The 16753-nt window shown below is 30.7% G+C and overlaps 1 protein-coding gene and 1 long non-coding RNA gene across 3 annotated transcripts in view; both read left to right on the plus strand.

Annotated features, from left to right (window-relative positions):
* Positions 1–16753, plus strand: part of LOC148235982 (protein O-mannosyl-transferase Tmtc3-like) — a 215101-nt gene that overhangs the window by 71600 nt on the left and 126748 nt on the right. Inside the window, exon 3 of the mRNA XM_088184850.1 lies at positions 206–287. Coding sequence (XP_088040976.1) covers positions 206–287 — 82 coding nt within the window. The remainder of the gene's footprint in view (positions 1–205; positions 288–16753) is intronic.
* LOC148235984 (uncharacterized) lies at positions 12049–14900 on the plus strand. 2 transcript variants are annotated; one of them, XR_015809402.1, is made up of 3 exons: positions 12049–13397; positions 13479–13543; positions 13643–14900. It is a non-coding gene; the product is annotated as an uncharacterized LOC148235984 (long non-coding RNA). The 2 variants fall into 2 exon arrangements; XR_015809401.1 differs by having other exon boundaries at positions 12049–13285; positions 13354–13397; positions 13479–14898.

Raw genomic sequence — 16753 nt, forward strand, 5'->3', positions numbered from 1 at the left:
GTTGTGTTCCTGCAGTGCTCTATCTAATCTTATAATATAATACATACTAATGACTCACCTTTAGCGAGAGCGATCTGATTCATTAATGATCTATCAAAATAGTTGGAAAGCTTTATAATCGTTTTACTCAACTTGCATATAATATATTATGTACACATTACATTTTACCATGTTCAGCATTTTAATTTATGTATATTTTTTGCAGGATGTGTGTTATGTTCCTGTCGGAGACTGCCAGCTTCGTGGCGGCCATGCTGTTCGCCGTTCACCCCGTTCACACGGAAGCCGTAAGTCCACTTTTAATTACGACCCTCCGGAAGATTAAACCAGTCAGTTTTTTACTCTGATTTTCATTTCACATTTAGAAACGTGAAAGCTGTTATTGCCTGTCGCAAAAAGCTAGTCTTAAAGCTTGGCTCCCAATATCAATTACGTTTAATTTATTAATTTAACAGAACTCGTTTATAGCTGAGATTTTATACTTCTGCTTGAACCGAATGTTACGTTTGATTCTCGGTGAGCATTGCACCTTTAACATTTAACGTTTAACTATTATAGCTGGTTAGTTTGCGCAGTGTTAATTTATAGGAACTGAATAATTTGTACATAATATTCCTCAAAAAAATGCATTGACCAAGTAATTCGTTCAATGTAAAAAATTATATTTCTAGGGTTTTCAGTTAAACAGACAAACATAAGGGCAAAATATGAGAATTACAATATAGATTTCGGACTCCACCTTATATTTCTTGGTACACATATACAGTCAAAGACATCGTATATTCTCATCCTATGATAGTGATTGTAGGGGCCAAGTGATTTCGTATGCCCTAGATGTGTCGCGTATCTGGGCGAGGATTAAGCTTCGCCGGTATGAATACTTAATATTTTTTCGAAAAGCTCGAACCCTCCATTTCTTTGTGTTGAACAACACATCTATGTGTATAACTCGCAGTACTTCCCCGGCCCGACCTTAGTTTCGCGTGACCTAAATTTTTTTACGAACGTCTTGAAAACCTCATGCAAATCGTTTTCATTTTTTTTATCCGCCCCTTTTTCTATTCGCGTCGAGTGTATTTATTATATTTTTTTCGTTCATCCATAATTTAAGTTTTCTATCAAAAATTTTTATTCATTTCAAGCAGTGTAGTCTTTTTTCTTCGCGACTTATCACCACATTGTGGTTTCAATTTTATACATGATTGTAAACGTTCAAATCAAAATTCAATTCCGACGTGTTTTACTTACTTAAAACACGTATAATATGTAATTTGTGATTCTGACAGTTTAATTTGTTATTTTAAATAAGTTTTCTCATTTAATATACCCATAATGAACAACCTTTTTACTAGCTCCATTGAATCTATAATTGCGCGTAATACTCTCAAGTAATATTAAATATATTGGGTATTTATAAAGTTTTAACAACTTTGGTTAATCGGCTTCGAAAATATTAATTATTCATATTTTTTTACATAATCCCCAGACGAAGAGAGTCAATTTTATTATTTAATTTATGAGGTAGGGATTAAATTTAAATTATTCGTGTAGATGTACCATAAAGAATACTGATTAAGATCTATGTTAAAAGACATCAAAGTAAGGGGGAAAAATCTTATATCTCGTTAAACGTTAATGTAACAATAAAAACACTTCAGTTTACTTAAACACTATTAAGCCGTTAACGGCTTAGCTTAAGTTCAAAAAAATAATAAATGAAAGAATATTCATGTAATTGAATTAGTATATAAGAATATAATTGATGCATACAATTATTTTTATTACTGTAATTTTGCTGTTTAATATTACACACTGATATAAAATTTCTAAGGTTATTTTTATGTTTTCAAAAAATTCTTTATAAAATGATTTTTTTATGTATAGAATCTTTTGATACAAATAGTTTCAATAAGTATGGGTTTCGTACTTTTTTTTTTATTTGTGTATTAGAAAAATATATTACGAATGTTAGGTCCTATGTATATTTAGATTATCGACACCTGGAATTCTGGGAATCAATACTCCTTATAATAAACCTTTTACTACGAATCGATACTTTTATATCTAAATCCCAGATTTAAAGATACGTAATTATCGTGAAAAATGGATTTTGTGTTCATTTATTTATTTTTTATATATAATAAAAAATAATTTTATCTGGATTTTATTCTTTAATCTATTTTCATATTAATATTTTCCATGTATTTTGCCACACGTTATACATATATTCTTCACTATGATTAGCCATCTATACTATACTAGGCAATGACTAATTTATTCATTAGTAACAAATAGTCACAGTCTAAATAAATTTCTTTATTTGCTCCAAAATTTTTATTTTTCTCTTTTGCTTAAAATAAATAATAAACATTTTTTATAAAAAATAATCAAGCATCGGCAATGTTTGTGCTTTAACAGCAATAGTTTTAAGAATATAAATATATATTTTGAATCTAAAATTAGATTTCTTGTTCAATTTTTCATTGCGTTTTTCATTTCTGGTGTAACATCATTAAATTTTAATTCTAAACTGAAGGTAGTCACTGGAAATAATCAATCATCGCATTATTCAACAGTAGTTACTTGTCAGCCTTTTTAATTATATCAGTTGTAAAAATTATAGATACTTCAATGTCGTTTTTTGTAAAATAATCGATAGCAACTTTAGTACCTGATTTGTTAGGTCGTTGCTACAGTTTTAAAACTTTTTTGAGTTAAAAGATGCAGTGAATCTTAACAGCGCCATGTTACATGTAACTTTTTTTACTTACTAGCAAAATCAGTTGTCCTTTTGATCGTGGCTTTTGAAAACTAATATTCACATTATGTGGATAAATTTTCTATAGTCAGTAATTTAAATTTCAAAAATTTAAGATTGATAAAATGTTGTGATAGAAAAACGTAAATTTTTACTGTAATCAATACAAATCAATATATTATGTCCTAGTAGAAATTTTAATTTAAATATAATATTCTTTATTATCCGAGCTAATGCTTCATTGCTGATATAACACCTTGGTCTATAAGTTTAATTAAACTTGTAACATTAGGCAGTAAAAAATTGCGACTATCGTTCGTTTTTAATATGTTTTTATTCGAATGATAAGCAGCATTTATCTATTAGCAATCCTATTGTGTGTGGCAACCTTTTGCTTTTTAAAAAACCTCTCATTTCAAAAACCCATTAGGTTTTGAACCAATCTTCGAAAATCTCTATCTATCCACACACCTTTTGGGTTTTAATAATCAACAGTAAGTCTTTCAGCTTATTTTAGTCCCCTTACCTTACTACTTTATTTGTTTCATATGTCACAACAGACACGCATTAAATTTATTTTAATCACATAATTCGCAGTGTAGATAATCCGCACCCAAATAATTAAAAGTACAGTGTTATTTTATTTCTATTAAAAAGGCAACCAAGATGTATTACATATAAAAAATAAGATACACGTACTATCGATACTCTTAAATTATGTATTTGCCAAAAATATTCAAATAAATCTTATATTATATTTTGTAATATAGCTTTCAATTACTGAATGTTATCATAACTTAGCTTAACTTTATATTAGCGTAATGTTTATAAATAAAAATTCGCCTACAATCCTCTAAATTATCAGTCAAACACCTTACAGACAACGCTATTCCGGTCCTTATTGTGTGACTGCTTTATATTTTTGTCATATATTCTGTCTGAAGGGTTTGTCCACCCCCTGTACTAGGCGATAGATAAAATATTTATATATTATTTGATTCATTATTATTAAACGCGTCCCTCATATAAATATCTAAACTCGAACTAATAAACAATTTTTAAAGTGAACCAATATGCCAGCACCTCTCAAGGTGCCACTCAAAATAACGTAATAAAAACGCGCGTTACGTCCCGTATATTATATGCGCGGTACGTGAGCGCGCCTCTCGTATATTTGTTTTGTTTTTACGATTTGTTTATTTTGTGATTTATATTTCATACGTACATACACGTACATAAGCATAATGGTACATTTTTCGGTTCGTATATAAATGTTGCGCCTTTTGTTTCCGGCGTCAGAGTGTGAGAAGAGAGTGTACGGCAAGTTACACTTTGCCCCCAGTCCGGAACATAAAGAGTAATCAACATTCAACAGATAGCTCCAGTCGAACGGATATCCTCTTTGAATCGCCGCAATTTATTCCCGAATCCGCTTCTCATATTTTTCTCGATTTATTACGCGGTTTCCTGAAAAGCACGCGACGCTTGCTAATGGTACGGATATGAATATATTTTATCCATTGTTTATATAAAGCTTGTTTGCACTCCCCATTATGTCTTCGAAGCAAGCTTTAAATTATAGCTTAATATAACGGCGTGTGATCATTTTATTTTTTTCTGTGTCGTGCCGTTTGGTTTGGACGTTGGCATCCCATCCCGGAGCAAAATTTAGGGATTACAAGTTTGCGATCTTGGGATTTGATTTTTTTTAATTTAATTTAAATATATAAAATAAATTTAAAAAATTAGTGAAAAATGACTAATACATTTTATTTTATTACATGCGACATTTATTTTTAATTATATATTATACGTATAATCATAGTCTATGATTTATCTATATATTATAATATTTACTTTATTTTTTTCTTTATGATTCATAAAGATAAATTGAATACAGTAAATAATCTTTCATTCGATATGTATTTAAAAAAATAATAGATGTATAATTAAAATACACACTAAACAAATACAGGTATTATTAAAATAATACAATAAGCAATTCAAATATTATTTTTAATCATATTCTCGTAATAATATTGGAGCATCGAGTGTCTCTTCGTTTAGAATGTATCTTAGGTTAGTGTCCATGCAGTCTGCTGCTGAAAAAGCCCGCTCGGCCTCCACACTTGTCGGATGTATTGTCATGAGATATTTGTATACCCGTTTGGGGTGATGACCACTTAAAACGCCATTTTCAAATAAGATCATTTTTTTCCCTATTACGGACATACGGCTAGTGTAATTTTGAACTTTCGCTTCGCATGTCATTAAAGTTTTCGTTATTGCTTCATGTAATTGCCCTTTTATCATCATTTGTTCAACTGATGAGGATTGTGGAAGAGATGACTGTGCTTCAAGTGACTGTTCTGATGTTTTACTACATCTTGCTCATGGTCTTCAATTAACCTTTCCATTAATTTTATAATTGACTGCCGTAGAGTTTTACGACTTGCTATAAGAAAGTTATATCAATATTAATCTCATCAAACGATTTGGAATTTAATAAATATGTAATCGTATTCGTTAAATCTATTCGCTTTCGTTTTTCTATATGTTTTTTAGAGCAATTAACATATCTGAACGTTACCTTTATGTGTTTAGTCGATTTGCGTTTTTTGTATTGTTTTTAAATAAATCGCTCTAGCATATTATAAAGACTATTTCATATGGTTTAAGTCTAATATAAGTGAAAGATCTTTTACATGCTCGTTTTTAACGTTTTTTTTTTTGGAAAATATAATTATTCTTAGGGGGTGATCTTTTAAATAATATTACAAATTTTCTCACTCTATTTACATCTCTGAAGCAGTATTTATATATAGTAGCACAATCAATTATCAAAAATCGGTGAATTATTATTGATCATCTTCTTCCGAGCATGATTCTGAATGTTGAATTGAAATGATTTCGTATTAAACTTCAGACATAGCTAGATGTATTCCATGATTGATACATAAATGATATATAATTACGAATGAGTGTGTGTGTGTTTGTAATGCAGTGATGCCAATTTAATATTGGAGTATATCCCTATTTTATCCATTTCTGAAGTTATTTATTATCTGTAAACATATGTACACGTGCACCGAACGTTACAACTTTTTATACAAGCCAATTCGAATTTTGTTGATAAAAGTCAATCTCGAAAGTTTTGGGATTATATTTTCTAATCCCTAGAATGATAGGTATCGATAATCGTCCAGGATTTAAATATATTAGGTAGTTTTACATCTTTCTACTATAATATACATATGTATATGTACAACATAGTAAATGGTATTTCAATTTATAGTTATTGGCTCTATATTTTAACTCGAAAACTAAACTTGTGCGTTACTATTAGTCCCTAATATCTACGTATGTACACATAACACAAATCTGTTTTTGGTTTTAGCACAAATCCGGATTTGCCCCTAACCTAATCCGACCTTAACAGTTTATATTAGCTTCGATTATACCTAAAGAGTGTGGATGCGAGGAGCTTGTTAACCTGGCCATCCGAACCCCTGGAAAACTTTCGCATTTTCATGCCGAATAACAAACTTAAACTGCCCGACGGTCCGCCGTGAAAGAGCGGCACGTATACGAGCGTTTCGTTTAATAAACTTTTGCAAAGTGCCGGCAAACAGGTTAAGCCCGATTTATAATTTGCAAAAGTTTTAAAACCGCGCGCGCACGTTTGTTTGCCCTCGGTATCGATTACACGTTAGATGGGTCTATTTTGATAAGCGAGGGATTAATTAACGTGAAGGATAACTTAAACTAATAATTAATATTGTGATATATTAGTATAGAATGTCATGGTTTATTTCATTTTATGGAACTGTGTGTCTTACCCTTGCTCTTTAAATATTAAAAGTTTGTTTATTATTTAATAATATAACATGAAAAATTCAATGAACATATATAATTATGTATGATAATTTGGTTCAAATTTTCTGTCAATATTCAGTTTCGACTGAAACTGAAATTAAACTATCATTGCAGACGCGTTTCATAAAGAATAAATACCTATATGCAAATAGGAACTTTTATTTTATTTAAGATAACATTTATATTATTAGTTGGTTTAATAAAATCTGCATACATATAATAATTAAAACAAGATTAAATAATAAGTACTGATAGCCTTTGTACTCCAAGTATTAAACCTACATATGTTGCTTCAACGATCAATTTATTTAATGTAACTAAAAAAATTAAGAGGAGGGTTAAAATAATAAATTTCTTTAAAATGCACAGAAATTTATGAGCTGGTATAAAAACTATTTTTTCGTCCCCGTCAAAGAACATTCTTTGTTATTTTTTTGCTATTCTTTATGAATGTATTAAGAAAGAAAGACCGCACCGTATAGTATGGATCGACCCTTGGGTGGCTGTAAAATCGATACGGCCTTTGAAAAATGTTAATCCCATTATTCGTTTCGCCACCCGCGGAGATCTCGAGCTTAATAATGTTTTTTCTCTCCTCTCCTTCGCCTTCTCTTCGTCACGGAACACACCAACGAGCTACTCTCTCCGGCAATCTTTAAAAGGGAACCCCGCCGACCAATTTTCATTCTCGCGTTTTTCCTATAATATGAACCTAATGACAGCCTTCGAGGGATATTCGGTAAGGGTTAGACTCTCGGAGCGAAACTGTTTTCGTGTCGTTTAAAACTTTCCTTCGGGGTTTTTTTCTCATCTTGCTCTTTTCCCCTATTCCGAGTAAGATACTCCCTCGCATACTAAATCGTTTTCGATTCGTTCGCCGCCGTTATTTACGTTAGAAATTTCTTATTTCGCGTTAAAGGCATCGTTCATAATTTACGGTTATGGCGTGTCCGCCGTAACGGCGTACGCGTAAAATCGTTTACAAACGCAACAACGACCCTCTGCGACGTTTAATGGCGATCAAAGTTACGCACTTGGCCCCCGGGAACTTATTGATGAAATCTCAAATGGAACAATATCCCAGAAATGTTCCGTCCGCACGCCACGTGATTCCGAAACGACACAGCGGCGCCGTTTAAATAGACCTTTTCTCTCCATACACTGGCGTTGCGTCGCACAGTATGCCAAAAAACATTTTTAATCAGTGTTTTAAAACTCATGCCCATGTTATTTGTATAATGACATACAAGTAGTGTTTCTTCTCAATAATTATTATTCGAGAATTTCGATATATGTATGTATCGATCACGATATTGATCCGTGAGATTAGGAAAATCTAGGTAAACCTAATCTGTGATGATCTTATAATTTTATAATTATATAAGAATCAATAATTCCGATCTCCCAGACACGATAGAATTTTAAAAACACTAAGGTCCGTATAGGAATCGAACCCAGGTCTTTCAGGTCAATAATCAAGAGATTATACCACTCGCCTATCGTGCTGGTTAATTTTTTTTAGAATAATCGAGTAAATCAAGAAGTGAAAATAAAAATTCTCTTTTCTCGATAAATAAAAAACATCAAAAAACCAAACTGCCTACATATAATAGAAGTACGCTCATGTCAAATCAAATCCTTAACATATTGAAGAACCGCACTTTCCCCTTTTTTCACTTATTGTTTTTGCGTCCCTTTTTCCTCATTTTTGTGAGCTATTCTTTAAAGTTATCTGTAGTGGATCACACAGTCTAAATCTGCTAATCAAAACCATTACTTAAGTCATACAAATAAGAAAACTGTTATTTTCAAAATATTATCTGTAATATCAGTAAAATCAGTGAAATCCAGTTACAGAATGATCAAAACCAGAAACTCTAAAAACTATATTTTTGAACAATAAGTTTCGCAAAAATCCACAAAAGTACTCCATCGGTATCTAGCAACAAATTGGACTCATTAGTAATTTTCCGCCGGCCAATCTGCTGACTTGATTTTGATTCACTGCCTGCGAAACTTATCAAGTAACTTTACATTAAACATACAAGAAATGTGAAAGCCAAGCTTAGCAAACGAGAAAAAAGCACCCCTGAAATAATTGTATTCTACGAAACGACAAGCCATTAAAAATAATTTATTCCCGAGTTATATTCAACTTAAACATTTGGCATTAAATTTAAATCAACCTGAGAAACCATACTTATAGACTGCATTTGAATATTTAAATCAAAATATGAGATGTAAAATCTTTAAGCATCAGTTAAATCTAGAGTCACAAATGGTCCAAATTAAAAACACTAAACAATGTGCTCCCGTATTAGTAACACGTCTGACTATTTTGCCAGCTTTTAATCGGCCATCGTATAGAGTAATTTCCCGCCGGCCAATCTGCTGATTTGTTGACATTCTGGCGTTAAATTCCATTACCTTGCCTGTGATTCGCCGCCTGAAAGATCGCATTGCGAAACCGTTGCGCACTCCTTGAACTTCGCTAAACTTTAAACTTTTTTACAACATACACTTTTGATAATGATATTCCGATACTCCAATATATAAATATATTGTATATATATAGCATGCAAAACGTGTGTCTTTAATTGGCATCATAGTGGCTAAGAAAATCGGCAGCCTCCGATAAAACAACTTAATATATTAACTTAATAAATAATATTGTTATTTTTCCTCTTTCAACTGTTGTGTTTTAGCCCACTGCGCGTCGTTAGTTTGAATGTACGTATGTGTGTGTACATTGTAATGTGAAACTCGGCGACCCTTTTGCTCTAATTATAAACCCTTCGCTCACAATAAGGAAGGGTTCGTTTTATGGCGTTCTTGGATACGCCGAGGTCGGTTGCGCCTTTCCGTGTTTCATTCCACACATGTTTTATGGCCAAGATTTTAAAGTCACGCCACATCAGCCCACCCCCCGCCTTCGACTTGTTCCGAGGAATTAGCATGATAATTGGCAGTTACGGTTCTATTGTCGGAACTTGGTCATTTCCGACGTCTGCGTTGCCGAATCGATAGCGCCTTTTGTGTCGGCTTAATTTTTGGTTTGACGTTTTGTTCCGCCGCCGCCCCATTTGCATAATTCGGATGTGAGGGAAAGCGCCGGGGAGTTTTCCATTACGCGGGCCGAAAACCTCCCTCGCGACCGTTTAATTTTGATTATGAAAGAAACGACAAACTCGATGAAAGGTATGCCTCTAAAGGTACCTACCTACAATAGACGTACAAATTGGTATTTTTGTAGCTTTCCCAGCTACTGGATTTTGCAAACATTTCCAAGTTTTTATCAAGTAGTACATGCAGTTAAATGTAGAATTAAAATTCTGTATAACAAATTAAAATCTTTTTGCATGAGAAATTAGCTGAAGCAGAAGATGTACTATACTTTGTTTAACATAGCTTCGCAAAAATTGTCTGAGGCTATGTTATTAAGGCGAAAGGTTCCACACTCCAAAATTCATGAACAGATGATAATGCCTTTATAGGCTTATCTCGAGGAGCAATGATCGAAACTTTTTAACGGTTTTTAACAGCGATCGAGATGAATTCCAATGTCATAATAAATATCTCTATAATATGCACAATGTTGTTGTTTTATCGAAGTACTGACTGGACTTCTTTCTCCTTCGAAATTCAGAGATGCACATGACTGTGTGGAACAAAAATGTTTAACCAAGTTGAAATCATTATTTCATCTAGCTTTATATACCTTTGTATATGTAAAGTTTAAGTTTTATTCTGGACTGTGATTTCTCAAACTTCCCTTGTTCTAAACCTTATCTGACGCGACTTTGGCTGCAAGATCTCGGTTTCCATTTCAGTAGTATAGGTAATCCTTCATTTTATATGCCGTTACATAACTTAAACATCAATATGTTATATTCGAAATAGAAGGCCAATGATATAATAAATAAAATAAGACAGAAACTCATTTGTACGTGTATTATTTTAATTCTAAAAATTGAGTTTGAATAAAAAAAACCGTATCCAAACGAAGGCTAGCCACCCCCTTTACAATGGACATTATTTGTAATGTTATTTGCTTCGGACACGCAAACATGTTTTGTTTTGGTTCGTGAAAATATGTTGTTTTTAGATTCCAGTGTGTTTTTAAACAACTAAAATGTTTTGAATACATTTAACTTATCCAAAAGTGACTCCATTCGTTTCTGAATTTTATATTTATATTTTTACTACATTTTTATTTATACATTATAAAACTTTAATTTATACGTCTCTTTAAGAAATTTGTTTCTTATCATTCTAATGTTTAGAGAAACTGATTCATAATATATAAATTCCCTTAGTCCATTATATATTACTAGCTGTCGGTACCTCACTATCGTGAGGTACCGATAGCTAGCGAGTGTGCGAATACCGGACCCTCAACTTTTTGGGTTTTAAATATAATTTTTGCTTCGTTCTGATTTTTTTAAATATTTTTTAAAATTGAATGGTTCAAATTGGACATTACTATTTAGGATTTTTAATGATAGACAAAATAGTTCAATCTATAAAAAACTACTTAGCATTTTTAATTCATTTGAAAATAGGTTTACAACTTGACTAAATATTTCTAGAAGAAAACATTTTATATTATTTATTAGATTTACAACGTTAAATTTTACCGTTATATTGAAACTTAGATATTTAATGATAAATCTAAATATTGTATATCATTTATGAATAGGATTAAAACTTGGCTAGATAATAATAAATTAAAAATTGTACTATTAAATTTCAATACAGCGAAGCTCACGAAACCAATGAATAAATTTTGGTGTACTGAAAATTCGTTATATTGAATGTAAGGAAGATGATATATTTTTATTTTATTTTTAATTACTATATTACTACAGCATCAAAATAATCTCTTATAAGGTTGACAGATCGTTTTTTGTCCTTGTTTAAGGAAAATGTATGAAACACAATAAAATTTGTGAAAAAAATGTTTTATAAAAAAAGTTTGAGGGTCAACGAAACACCTGTAATGTCGCTTTTGAACACATCTGGCACACGCCAAGTCAATGATGAACTGAATTCTTAGAAATATTTTGTCAAGTTATAACGTCATTCTTAAATTCGGAGCAAAATATTTTGTTATACTGAGATTAGTCTTCATTACAATGAAAACATTTTGTATGAAAGTTTTACGGGGACAAATTAAAGATTCGTTATACTGGGAATTTTGTTATTTCGGTATTCGTTACAAAGAGATTTCGTTGTAATATTTTTTAAAATAGGTTTGTAACTTTACTAAATATTATTAAAACAAAAAATATTAAAATGTTTTCAACATAAAAAATAATATTAAAACGTAACATTTTGTATCATTTAAAAGTAGGTTTACAGTTTAATAAATAATAATAATAATAAATAGCATCGGTTACACATCCGTTCAAAAATATTACTGATATGAAAAAATATTTTGTTACACCTTACTAACGCTACAACACAATCGATCATATATAGTTAGTGCAATGTGAGTGATTATAAGTCATTGATTGTGTTTTAGGGTATTTTATGTGTTTGAGTGCCAGTTTTAACGCTGCATAACACAATTATATCATAAATTTAAATTTTCGTAATAAAAAAGTTTTTTGGTGACATCATAAGTTACTTTATAATTTAAAAAAAATATTTCTATGTTTTATGTGTAAATATAAAAGTCAGTTTTTAATTACATTTACTAATGAGAAAGAAACAATAAACTAAAGATATCAAGCACCTAATCTGTTACTTTAGACCAAAAGTGCGTTTTAAAAATATTAATAATTTTGAAACCTTTGTCTTTTTTGATTAAAAAATATTTTGATTTACATCTTTTTTAAAGTAAATGTTTTTCTGCGCAGCATTATATATTTTAATAATTAATGAGTGTAAAAAGTTTTCACTATATTTAAAATTAATAATGAACTAATGATATTTAAAATCTATAATAAATGATTAATATTTAAAATCCATAATAAAATAAAAAATATTTTTAATGTTGAAAAAAATATTTTGAATAAATATTGAAATTTTATTCTGAAACTTTTAATTTAAAAAATATTTAAATTAGTGTTATACATTTTTGTGTAGTTTAGTTTCAAAGGCGTCAGTAAGATGGATTTTTGCAATACTGTGCGCTTAGTAGTTGGTTGGTAATGAATAGTACTTATTTTGAAACTTTGCCCCTTTTTGTTTAAAATACTTTTTAAAACAAAGTTTTAAAAATTCTCTAAAAACTAAAACTTTAAATTGCCAACGTTCGCCAAAATTTAGGTACATATTTTTTCTGTATAGAGAAGCTAAAACATATCCACATTATTTATATTATATTTTAAATCTATAAACTAAAAAAATATTTTAAAAAACATTTTTTTTTGTATTTGATGATTTTTATACATATTTTAATAAATTTTATACAATTTAAATCGTTAAAATAAATTTCACTCGTTAAAATCAATTTCGCTCGTTAAAATCAATTTAGTTCGTTCTCAAGCGCGGGACTTCCCAAATTTGCTTTGACAGTTCTTCTGTCAGATCTGGCAAGAAATATGTTATAATCGCGGGATTTTTGTTACAAAGTGACAATTGAAGATGATTCAAGTGATGCAGCATTTGAAATTATAGACAAAACTATAAATTGCGGGTGTGCCAGTAAGTGTTTAGTTATAAATGAATAATATAACACGGTTATTCTAACAAAATTACTATTGACTTTCCAGGATCTAATATTAAAAGACAAACAGCGGTGATTTGGCAATTAAAGGTATACATACCGAAGTTAATTAAACATATTACAATGCTAGTAATAATAAAAAATATATGACATATTGTGACAATTTTGTAGAAGATGAAAAGATGCCAATCTACGTGTTTAATCCTCTACAGTACATCCATCAATTGTGTTCTTTGGTTGTCGTTTAAATTTAATTTATGGATTATATTAGTAGTAATAATGTGTTCAATGTTTACTCTTGATAGGAGTCTTATTGTTTTTTAATTATTTTTCAGAAGCAATGATGGAACAATTTGATGACCTATATGGCTACAACGTAGAATTGGTATATATAAACAAAGAGTTAATCTTCTCGTGTTGAAGTCACTGTCAGCAAGTATTATCTTTTTATAAAGAACATACTACATAAGTTTGATGTAACTGAATATCTTAAATTTGGCTATTCAGAAAGAGGAATGATGGCACAGAACAAAAATTGTACATATTTTGCCACATCGGAATTAAAAATAACCCACTCTTAGATATTTTGGCTATCGATTATTCCAGGTATGCAATCACATATTTATAATCATTGTAAAATGTCGTTTATTAGATAACATCCAAGAAACTACACATTTATAAGCTGTCCGACAGCGCCGATTTGATCGACATTAACTTTCAATCCTCACATACTAAGGATATATTACACGTTCATGTTTAAAACATAACTGGTTAATTTAAAATTCTTAAAATCTAACGTATATGTGTATAAAATCGGAAAGCAATGATAATGTTTATGTGATATTATTATAAAAACTCACTTTTCGGCCTCGGAGCCCGGCGACGGGATTTCAAAATTTGAAGATTTCATTACAAAGATTGTTTTATGATTGCTTATCTAATTTAATCAATGTATTCTTCTTATCCTAAACACATTATGTATATATTTAATTTTCATAGTTATATAACACACCTAGTTAATTTGCAATCCGATTATTTATAAAAGCAAAAACTCACTTTTAGGCCTCGGAGCCCGTCGCCGGGAATTCAAAATTTGAAAATTTCATTACGAAGATTATTTTATGATTGTTTATCTAGTTTAATCAATGTATTCTTCTAATCCTCAACACATTATGTATATATTTAATTTTTATTCAGTCAAATGACGAATTAATGAAAATTATTGTCGCGTAGCAAAATTTTATTATTAAATAATAATTATTTAAAAGTGTTGTCACGGTACTATCTATTTGAATTTGAATGCTTATTTTTCATTGGTCGACGCTATTTGAATATTTGAATGCTTATTTTTGATTGGTCGAAACAACAGAACGCATTACCGGCGGCTCGAAAATCAATCGGAACAAATTCAATTTTAATTTTTATTATTATTTATTATTATAATTAAATATATTTCCTTTGTTTACGTGTATTGTTACACACTGTTAATACAAAGCGATACGATTTACAGAGTATATAATTGAACGGAGAATGTTTCGTTTAAAGTTATGCGCGTCCGGAAGCGACGGCGGAAGCGGATTAGAACAATTATATATAAGATTATTTATTATTATAATTAAATATATTTCCTTTGTTTACGTGTATTGTTACACACTGTTAATACAAATCGATACGAATTACAGAGTAGATAATTGAACGGAGAATGTTTCGTTTAAAGTTATGCGCGTCCGGAAGCGGAAGCGGCTTAGAACAATTATATATAAGATACTTTGGACCAATCTACGATACTGTTTACGCTTAGCGAGCGAAAAAATTTGTTTCATTTTTAAATTATTTATGATTTTAATATGTATCACATGCATAGATGTAGATATCGAAAATATATCTAAAACTTTTGCTTTGTTGTATAGGTACACGTGTTTTATAAACAGCTAAAAAATGTCGAGTCGATTGATCAAGTAGTTTCCTGTAGAAATTTCGCCGTTGAAGTTATTTTAGAGTGGTTGGAAAAAGTATATAACATAATATTTTGCTAAAAATATTTTTATCGCTAACATATCTATTTAACGAGACGGGGGCTGTTTTGAGTGATTTTATTTACAACTGTAAAACATATTATAAATTATGATTCATGTGCTAAAATTAAAATTAAATATCTAAAGCATAATATAAATGAAAATACCTAAAGATAATGCACGTACCTTTACAAGTATCTGATTTATCTTAATTGCAAGTGATTTTCTAAACATTATAAGTTTTAAGCGGTTATTTTGCAGTGCTTAATGAATCGTATATTGAAATACAGATGTTATTTGTAAAATAAAAGTAACTTATAAAAGAAATGTACATTATCAAATCGCTAACTTTACAAATGACCGACATATCTTGGATAAGTCATAAAAATCATTATTATATTACTCGTATCGCGTACATGGATCGTAATTTTTAACGAATAGCCTCGCGACTTAACGATCACCCCCTACAACGATTACGACATAAAAACACCCCCATATCCGAGTATCGTAACCGCGAAAGTAATTAAGCAAACATTGTAATGTTATTGAATAATCTACACGCTAACTTATTACGACTAATACACATAATGACACTCTTACATGTTCGCCTTTGGGAACAAAGCAAATTATTACTCGTCGCGGTTCATACGCGTCGTTTAATGTTGTATTTCGTTCGGTTTTAATGCGTGAGTAAATCTATTTAGCCGTGTTTCTCCTTCGTTATCAATACAACACACCTGTCGGGATAACGGAAAGGCTTTGCACATGCGCGAGAAGTATCCATTATGTGTACACGACGTCTTATTATTATATCACGCCATCGCTCGCCCGTGATTTACCACCATTAGCCGTAGTTTTACAAAACACCAACCCTCGTATGACCGATTTATCGATGCGCGGACACGCTTCTCTGCGATATATCGTATCCGAGTGTTCTTAAAGTTCCACTAAGGGTAAATATAGCTTAATATTGCTTCACAATCGTGGTAATAATACACGTTAAACAAAAAAATAAGTAAATGTCAGTTTTTCTATCTATAATGTATTATTTCATTATGTTGAGAAATTTAATAATTGAAAAAACAGTTGAAAAAATTAAGTACCTACGTCTAGTCTCAATATGTGGGCTTTATAAATTTAGTGATTCATAATGGTTAGTGTCTATTACCATGTGTATTTGTTGCTCCCAGTTCGTATCTTTTCTTAGCCATAAATAAAGACGTAATACGCTGCGAGTATTACGTATTTATGGCTTCAGTTTTTTGATATTTCTTAACAATACGTATTGGATGCATTTATTTATCCTACTCGAGGAAAAAGCGGAATAGTGCCGTGTAAAACTGGCGGGTCACGGGGCCAATTTATAAGCGGTGGTCAGACACGATCGGGAGGCTTTAAACTTTAACTCTATCCTACAACCCGCGCACCAGT

The sequence above is a fragment of the Plectrocnemia conspersa genome, unplaced genomic scaffold, assembly GCF_051122295.1.
Source record: "Plectrocnemia conspersa isolate PC_06_02 unplaced genomic scaffold, ASM5112229v1 ptg000004l, whole genome shotgun sequence".
Classification (NCBI taxonomy): Eukaryota; Metazoa; Arthropoda; class Insecta; order Trichoptera; family Polycentropodidae; genus Plectrocnemia; species Plectrocnemia conspersa.